The 9,885-nt window shown below is 30.5% G+C and overlaps 1 protein-coding gene across 2 annotated transcripts; it reads right to left on the bottom strand.

Annotated features, from left to right (window-relative positions):
• Positions 1–7,807: 7,807 nt before the first annotated feature.
• LOC125196797 (cation-dependent phenylpropanoid and flavonoid 8-O-methyltransferase 1-like) lies at positions 7,808–9,369 on the bottom strand. Of its 2 annotated transcripts, none has more exons than XM_048095423.2 (6): positions 9,311–9,369; positions 9,059–9,205; positions 8,874–8,953; positions 8,581–8,749; positions 8,373–8,504; positions 7,808–8,290 (listed from the first exon to the last, which is right to left on the bottom strand). In XM_048095423.2, the coding sequence occupies exons 2-6, from the start codon at positions 9,128–9,130 to the stop codon at positions 8,000–8,002; spliced, it is 744 nt and encodes a 247-aa protein (XP_047951380.1). In that variant the 5' UTR covers positions 9,131–9,205; positions 9,311–9,369; the 3' UTR covers positions 7,808–7,999. The 2 variants fall into 2 exon arrangements, with proteins under 2 accessions (XP_047951380.1, XP_047951381.1); XM_048095424.2 differs by having other exon boundaries at positions 8,581–8,725.
• Between the last annotated feature and the right edge of the window lie 516 nt (positions 9,370–9,885).

Below are 9,885 nucleotides of genomic sequence, written 5' to 3'. Positions count from 1 at the left end.
CTTAAAGTTTGTCCCAATTTTCCATTTCCGTCCGTCCCACAAAATTTGTCTAATTTCACTTTTTACCATTTTTGGTAGTGGACCCCATATTTCACTAACTCATTCCTACTCACATTTTATTATAAAACTAATACTCCCGCCATCCCTGAAAATTTATCACTTATTTCTTTTTCCGTCCGTCCGTAAAAATTTGTCACCTTTCACTTTTACTATTTTTGGTAGTTGAACCTACATTCCACTAACTCATTCACACTCACATTTTATTATAAAACTAATATATAAAAGTAGGATCCACATACCACCAACTTTTTCAACCCACTTTCTATTACATTTCTTAAAACTTGTGCCGGATCAAATGTTGATAAAATTTGAGGGACGGAGAGAGTATATAAAAGTAGAACCCACATTCCACTAACCTTTTCAACTCACTCGTACATTTCTTAAAACCCTTGTCGGGTCAAAGTGGCAATATTTGGGGGACGGAGGGAGTAAAGTTCAAGTAAAATCGCAGACTAATCAAGCAAACCAACTCACGCCAGTGCATGTGCATGGAAAAAGCGTGACCAAGTAGACTCTCTAGACCTATCGGCGTGTCGTCGGACGCGCAATCCGAAGCTGCTTTCAACATCTTAACCTATAAATACTACTCCCTCCGTCCCATTGAAGATGACTCACTTTCCTTTTTGGTTTGTCCCAATCAAGATGACCCATTACTTAAAATGGAAACACATTTATCTCTACTTTATTCCCTCTCTCTTACTTTACTCTCTCCTCTTAACACACAAAAAATTAACTGCCTAAAATCCCGTGCCGCCCAAGGAAGGGGTCATCTTCCTTGGGACGGAGGGAGTATTAATTAGTATAGGAAAGTAAAGATCGAATCCCACGAGAATGAAGGCGTTAAGCATGTGCGAAGGACATTTTGGAAGGGGGTTTTGGCTGCTGTCACACAATTAAGTGGGTTAACTGGTTAAGTCTTTCTTACTTGACTTAGCATAACCAATAGGAGGACTCTACCTAACTGATCATGAACACCTGTATCTAAAAGATCATGCTGGAAACTTTCCTAAAATAGACAGACAAAGTGCAAAAGTTAAGTGGGGACCATATTTTTGAAACTGGCTAATTTGGCGGAAAAGCTATTAAAGGTAAAAGCAAAAGGCGAATTCAGATCTGATTTCTGACGGCCCTCTACTTCATCTTCTTCAAATAATCAAGTAAATAGTGCAAGGACACGAAAAGAAATAGAGCATGCTTCAAACAAGTTGCGTGAAAAGACTTTGATGCCCTTTTTGGAGGGAAAATGGAAAGATAGAGCGTCTTTTATCTCTTTACTTTATTTTGAGTCTTCCAAAATATTTCTTTCCAATATTAAAAATTCATTTAGTCTTTGGCAATTTATATCAAGTTATGCTATGGTCTGAAATTAAATTAAAGAAATAAATAGTCAAACTAAAATGTGATTATTGGATAATAAAAAATTTCTAACTTACTTCTCAAAGAAGTTTTAAATTTTTATGATTTAAATTATTCATATATTTAATGTGGATATATTTAATATTCTTGGGTCATGATCAATTACTAATATATTTACAATCCAAAAATAAGACCTATTTTTAGCCATTAGATTAAGAGACCCAATGGTTCAAATAATGACAAGTGTATTATATTTTAAGTTTAAATAAATAGTAAATAAATTTAAAGGGTATTAATGTCGATTCTCTATCATCAAAATCATTTAAAGATAATTTACGTAACTTTCTCGATTTAAATTATTTTTTCGCAAAAAATATATCAAATTAAAGATAATTTTATAAGGATTCCAACGAGATCTCAATTGCATATGTGCCGACTATGTTCGAGTGATAAAATTTGATAATTCATATTTCAATTTTCGTACATGTTGATAAGAAGATTTTTATCAACAAATGAAAAAAAAAATCAATATAGTGTATGTAAAATATCAATAAAAATTGTGTTGATATTTTCTTATACTTGTGTTGATATCCTCATGTCATATTGTTGATATTTGTAATACACTATGTTGATATAAAAAAAACCCACGAAAATTATCAGATAATAACATAATGACGATATTACCCTTTTGTTTATGTTTTGTCTACTTACTATTTATTGAAATTTGTGAGCTTTATCTCATCCACTCATTTCAAAATCTAAGGGTGTGGATTAGTCTTAGTTTTGGATTATTATGTTATAAGCAATATAAGAGGACCTTCCAATATTATATATATATTTTTTAATATATAAGTTTAATAGCTTAATTTAAAAAATAATTTGAAAAATATATATGGAATATTAAATATATGACCTAAAATATGTGCATTCTTTTTTCGGAAAGTTATATCAATTTAATAATGTAGGTCACATAATCCACTAACACTACTTTAACTACCATTCTTCTCACCCCTCTTACTTTACCATGTGATTCTCCTCCTTTCTTTTACTTTACCAATTTTATCTTAATTCTCGTGTCATACTCATTGGCCCTATTTTTATAGAACGGAGTTAAAAAAATATCACCAGATGGATCTACATGCATATGTAATCATATTTTATACATGCTTTTTCACTATTTGGTCTTTTATGCACCGTTTCACACTTATTTTTTTACATTTATGACAATCGATCGATGGTATTTCAGTCTTTTTCATTGAACTGTATGGCATTTTAGTCTTTATCATTAACCCACGGGTGCGTATGATATGACATCTTATCATTCTACATACGTACGTTATGACATAATAATAGGGATGACAATGCAGCTCGTAACCTGTGGACAGGTCTGAATAGCCCGCCAAATTTATAGGGTTAGGGCTGGAAATTTCTAACCCGATAAAATAAAAACCCGATTAACCCGCAACCCGTTAGGGCTAGATCCGAAAATTTGATAAAATTTCTATTATTTTATTTATTTTTACTCTTAATTCGACACTTTATTGATTAATTTTATAATATAGATAACTGAAAAAATAACTTTCAATTTTATATTAAATATATAAATTATATATTAAATTTTTATTAATATAATAATTGATAAATAAATTAAAAACTTCAAATTCACTAAAAACATGGAGTATTTAAATTTCTAAACCATGCATTAAAATTCTACGAGATATCTCAAATATTAGTGTTTGATCATGTTTATAATTGAGTTTAAGCATATATCTCAAATATATCATAATTAAATATTTTTCCTTGTATGAATATAACTAATATTAATCATTATTTATTGGATTGATCGCATGTTAATATTATCGGTAGCAACCCGATTAACCTGTTGGGATAGCCCGAAACCCAAGCTTTTAGGGTTAGGGTTGAACTTTTATAACCTAGAAGAAATCACAACCCGATTAGCCCGCACTCGATTGACCCGCAACTTGAGTAGGGTTGGCCCGAAACCCAACGGGCCGGGCCGATTGACATTCCTACATAATATCATTCTAAGTACCCAAGCCCAATGGCTTTGCACAGTGTGACTTGCTCCCGTAGCTGCTCAGTCTGATGTTAAAATCAACACAGCATCTAAGTGACCCAAAATCGGACAAGAACATAGAAATCGTCACCGAATCGTTGGGGAGGCATTCGTAGAAGGGACTAGGGAGGGTGATATGTGCATATCTAACTAGTACTCTATTGAATAAAATGTTCAATAAGATACATCTAAACAAATATGATATGTCACATACGAAGAGTGCAGAAAAACTCGAATTTACATGACAATACCGATATATTCACAAGCATTCATGAGCTTGAGCTTGACCATCATGGAACAACTTCAAGAACGGTTCTTCTGAAAGAACTGAACAAAGTTGTCATAATCAGGAAGCTTCGGATGAACATGGCTAACTTTCTGGTTACTAAAGTTCGTGTTTGAGGAAGTCTTGTTTAGCATCTTTGGATTTGGCTCAGTCTTTCTCAGGGGTAGAGAGTCCTGTTATGCACTAAGCTTAGATTCTTGCACACTCCCAGAATCTGCCATTTCTGAACCGCGTTCATATAGCAATCCACGCGCATTTGAATTCGCGGGCTTAGTAGCCACTTTTGATGAGTTGGACAGATAAGACTGAAACTGTTGTTGAAGTTCTGCTGAGGCTGGTTTTTGCTCATATGTATTACAAAGCTCATATGTATTGAACAAAATATTCAATGAGATTCACCAAAATAAATACTCCGGGACAAGGAACTGCATATCAACCCCGGGACAATGTGTTTCTAATAGTTGCGGTCCCAATCATTTTAAGAATCATAGTATTGAATATAGTATTGCAACCTGAACATAGGAGTAATCATATTTGATGTGCATTTGCATTATCTTTGGACATCTTTTTTTTTTTATGGTAAAGCTATGCGGCCATAATGTGGCTGGCCATAAAATGGCATTGTAGTAAATATATCAATTATAGATACTATTCATTTAATTATCTCATTTAATGCTCAAATATTTTTACATTACTACCCTTTCTTTTTTCAAGGAAAACGCTTTTTATTATGTTTCAGTTCTCTACTTAAATTTTATTATGTTCATTATCTTTTAATAATAATTTTTTTACTGATTTATTTTTATTTGTTCGCATTGTATAATTTCGGTAACAATTATATAATTAGAGTGTAACAATTATATAATTAGAGTGTGAGAATATACATAAGAATGAAATATATAAACTGATTCAACATTCACTATTTCATACTTGATAAATATTATACTAAAACTTAGATTGATCAAATTTCCGAGTCATCCATTGAATTCATATTTATTCCCCTTTTAGAATTAATCGATTGAACATCAAAATACTCTTTAATTAATCAAATGAACCTCCATTTGATAATTGGGAATTCTATTCAATTAATGATAGTAATTACGCATTATTTGAATCTTTTGTTATTACATGACATTATGAGAGTCATGTAACTATTCTTCATACTAAATTTGTGACACAATGTTATATAAATTCCATAATACCTGAATATAGTTTTAAATATATCGTACTATTATTTAAATAATTTGATATTTCAAATTATCTAAAATTCAACTGACATATTTGTGTATATAATAATACTACTTCATCTGTCTGACTAATTAGTACTCCTATATATACAGTACATTGTTATATTATGGCATCACAAATACTCTATTTGTCTCACTATAAGTGACTCATATTACTTTTATATGATTGAAATTTTAATTATCGAATGAATTTTAAGAATTATTTTAAGTTCAAATTAATTTATATCATAATTATCCAATAGAACCTAAGATCAAATAAAAATAATTTTAAATCTTCAATTATTTTGAATTCAAATTAATGTGGATCTCAATTATTCAATTGAACTCAAGATTAAATAAATTTTCCAATTGATCCATGATCAACCGAATTTTAAGAACAATTGAAATATCCAATTCAAACATTAAATCAACTATAAATGGGTTTAAAACTAATTCAAAAGACTAAGCTATTTAATTGCATACTATGACATAATACTACAATGTATAATATATTTAATTGCATCGAGTATTTATAGTAGAATATATTTCTTGACTAGTAAGTATACTATGACATAATACTACAATGTATAATATACACACCACTATATCATGAAATATTACAAAAATCAATAATAATATTTTATATATAAAATTATAGTATTATACTCCAGTATTGAACTCCTTCCGTCCCAACTAAGTTGAGTCAAAACTTTTGGGCACGGAGATTTAAAAATTATGTTAAAAAATACGAGAGAGAAATAAAATAAGAATGATAAAGAGTCAGTAAAGTAGATGATTGAATAAAGTAAGAGTGATTGGATGTTTTGTTTTTTGTTAAAAAAGGAAATGATTCAACTTAGTTGAAACATCCCAAAAAGGATTACGACTAACTTAGTTCGGACAGAGGGAGTATATATAATTAATTACTCGTAATTGATAATATCAAAATATGACATATATTTTAATATTGAAATACTCTTCCCCAAAAAAAATATTAAAATGATATTTTTATCAATACTAATATTTATAAGTTACTTGAATATTATGATTAAATGTATTTTAAATCAAGAATTAGTTAAAATTAAAATTGTAGTTAGTAATTAAAAGCATTTACCAATTATGGGAAGATTAAATAATTGTTGATGCGTAAATTTCATTATTAATGCATGTCTTTAATTAGGATAGATTATGTTATTAGAATTAAATAGTGCTAGTATAGTCAAAATTGATTAAAACTATCATTTGGGATTTTACGTAATTATCGTTTGGGATTAATTCAGTTAATATAACTTCAAATTGATTGTAGCATAATTTAACAACGAATAGTAAATTTAAAAAAATGAGAATTTGTTTTATATAGTGAGTAATACTTAAATTGAGAATTTGTTTACTATAACAATAAGACTTCCTGCAATTTTGTAATAGAATTTTATTGTGTCACACTTAATAATATTTATAAATATAATGTGTAACACTTATGAAATTGTTAATCATATAAATAAACGAGTACTACTTATTTAAGATACAAATACAATATATTCTACTTCATAACTAAATATATTCTAGTACTACATAAGTATTTAATATTTGAGGTTATATTAGTCTTTAAAAAATTATTACTCTCTAAAGATATAAATTTCAGCAATGGAACATTAATTACACAGAATTTTAATAATATTTTAAGATTATGGCTAGTCATAATGTGGCCATTTAGCCACTCATTTTTTTAACCCTCATTTTATGCAGGACACAAATGTTAACTACCTATTTACTTTTTTAACTCAAACTTTAATATTTTTATTTTCGTTCTTTTATGAGTTAACTACAGATTAATGACATTATATTACACTTCAAACATTACGTGCCCGAGTTCAAAAAATATCAGTAGATTGATCTACACGTATGATTCCTTTCTTTTATGCACGTATTGAGAAAAAATAATAATAAATAGTTAAAGTGAAGTGAAAGTAAAATAAAATGAAGAATAATATAGAAGAAATTCTTTTTTACATTATTCTCTATCTTATTTTAATTTCTCTCAACTTTAATTATTTATTACTCACTCCGTCCCACTTTAGGAGTTCTGGTTGAGTTCGGCACGGATAGTAAGAGACGTAAATGAAAGTTGGTGAAAAAAATAGTGGAATGTGGGTCCTAACTTTTTATATTAGTTTTATCATTTATGGAATATTTTAACCGGGACTCCTAAAGTGGGATACCCAAAAATGATAAACCGGGACTCCTAAAGTGAGACGGAGGGAGTATCATTTTTCTAAAAACAAGTGCGAAAAAGAAAAGGGTCATCTTAACTGAGATATATGGAGTAAATAATTAATCGTATAAAAGTAATAAATTGTTAGAAAGTTTCCAAAAATAGATATGAACTAATTTTGTTGGATCGATGGACAGAAACAGTACTCCCTTCGTCTATGAAACATTGTCCACCTTTATTATTTTAGTCCGTCTGTAAAATGCTGTCCACTTTTATTTTTTTTTCATTTTTGAAAATGGATCATACTTTTCTCTAACTCATTACAATCATATTCCATCATAAAACACGTGCAGAGCATCAAACACCAATTTAAAAATTTATCCCATGATAAAACACGTGCAGAGCATCAAACACTAAAAATTTATTCCAACTAAATAAGTTGCTTCATGTATTTAAATCACTCAAATCAATATTTTATGTAAATATACTGTAATTATCATTCCAAAATGATTTAAATGTACCATCCAATGATCTAAATTAACTTAGATACTCCATATATTCATATATAGACTCAACCACAACAATAGTAATTAAAAGTAAGGAGAATGCAACAATATCATATCATCCCACAACAAACCTTGTGAAATGACTTAAACATCACAACAATTCCAACCTTGGAAAAAAGATGTCTACATCTAACAATTTGCAGAGCATCAAACACCAATTTATTTAAAATATATTCCTACATAATAAGTTGCTTCATGAGGAGCATTGGTAGTGTTTCAGTTACGGCGACAAACAGTGATCCCATCACCAAGAGGGACTTGAGAAATCTTCACCCTAGCATCACCTGCAATGTACTTGTTAAACGCTATCAAATCCTTCCTCGCAGGCTTCGACCTCGGCCGAACTGAACTCTCTTCATCCATTGCCACCGACCCTCCCCAGAGGGTGTTATCGTAAATAGCTATACCTCCGGGTTTCAGAAGCTCCATCATTCTCTGATGGTAATTTGCATAGTTGTCTTTATCAGCATCAACGAACGCAAAGTCAAACGAACCCTTATTCTCTGCCTGCATCCAAAACTTTATTTGGTTAGCATTGCCAATGTCTATTAGTCTTATTAAAGAAAGAAAAAAATTATCATCCTCTTACATCTTTTAGTAACTCATCAAGAACCGGAAGAGCCTCAGATTCGATGAAGTTGATCTTGTGCTTCACCCTTGCCTTTTCAATGATAGGTAATCCGATCTCATACGAGCTCCGGTTCACGTCTATGGCTGTGATCTACACTACACATTCTTAACAAATAAATATGGAGTTATTAATTAAGATTAAATAAATACTACTAGTAACAAACAACCTTTCCATCGTCTGGAATTGTGAGGGCAGTTTGAAGAAGGGAATATCCAGTAAACACTCCAATTTCAATCGTCTTTTTCGCGTTGATTGTCCTTAGAAGCAAGTCCAAAAACTGTCCCACATCCGGTGATGTACCCATCACAGCCCTTGGTGATGTACCCATCACAGCCCTTTAATTTGAAGTAAAAAAAATAAAAGGACTTTAGTTGATTTCATGTCAACAACAAATAATACTAAACAGTCATAGAATGTTTCTATTTCTAGTTGCAATTTTAGATGAAGAATGCATATTACCTTGGATGAGTGGATGTGATAGCCCTGAGCTCCTTTAGACACTCGTGTTCGCGTGGATACACACTAGTATCCATTATATACTTTGAATATTACATAAACAAAACATAATCAGTTTTAGTGGTAACATACAAAATAAACATTACTACTATATTTGTAGTGAAGGTGAAGGATTAAAAAGTGCATACATTGTATAACTCTGGGCTTTGCAACACACCCCTTTCTTTAGACTTAGTATTGATCACAGCTTTGGATTCCATGACTCCTCACAAGGGAAGGGATGATCTTTCAAAAGCCACTCTTCTTTTGCTCTCACTTCTGAAATGACTAATTCACTGCTTGAATGTTTACACATGGTAATAAAATTATTATACTACGATTTAATAAAATATTAATATTGCAAAAAGTGCATGATAAATTAGGCAAAAATAATGCCATACCGACAATTGAGGCTTCTACAAAGTATACAAAATAAATCAAGGCATGCTCTACTAGAAGCATTCTAAATATTTAAGATAAAAGAAGTAGTAGTAGTAGTACTTTTATGAAGACCAGTGTGCGTGGAAGCTTGTGTCGTAGGGGTGGGAATACGAATATTGGGTATTGGGTTTACCCGTACCTGACTTGATAACTGCCGGTTATTGGATACCCAATATCCAATTTTATGGGATTGGATATTGAAATTTAAGATAAATCGGATATTGGATAACCCGAATGGGTATTGGATATTACCCAAATATCCAATTTATTATTTAAAGCATTTTTTAAATAAGATTTAGCCATTTTAGGATTCTAGAGTTGGGCTAATTTATTTACTAAGTACAACATACTAGGTTAACTTTCTCTAAACTTATATAAATAAGTCAATCTCTCTTATTCTAGGTCACGTCTTCTCCAAACTCTCAAATTTTACGCATTGCATAACCAACTCATGTGGTTTTTATATTTTACTAGTTAATTATTTTGACTTTTGAATTATATTATTGGTTGTTTCTATAAATGCATAACTTTTATT

The sequence above is a fragment of the Salvia hispanica genome, chromosome 4 (assembly GCF_029641045.1).
Source record: "Salvia hispanica isolate PSC_SH4W2 chromosome 4, Shi_PSC_v1, whole genome shotgun sequence".
Taxonomy (NCBI): Eukaryota; Viridiplantae; Streptophyta; class Magnoliopsida; order Lamiales; family Lamiaceae; genus Salvia; species Salvia hispanica.
The sequence above is the reverse complement of the archived record's forward strand: the minus strand, read 5'-3'. Positions and strand labels throughout refer to the sequence as shown.

Bases quoted from the DNA above. Each gene is read 5' to 3' on its own strand.
- LOC125196797 (XM_048095423.2), bottom strand. From the start codon at position 9,130: ATGGAATCCAAAGCTGTGATCAATACTAAGTCTAAAGAAAGGGGTGTG. The intron at 8,750-8,873 runs GTAATATGCATT...TTCAAATTAAAG, and splicing joins ATCACATCCACTCATCCAAG to GGCTGTGATGGGTACATCAC. The intron at 8,291-8,372 runs GTAAGAGGATGA...TTTTGGATGCAG, and splicing joins TTGATGAGTTACTAAAAGAT to GCAGAGAATAAGGGTTCGTT.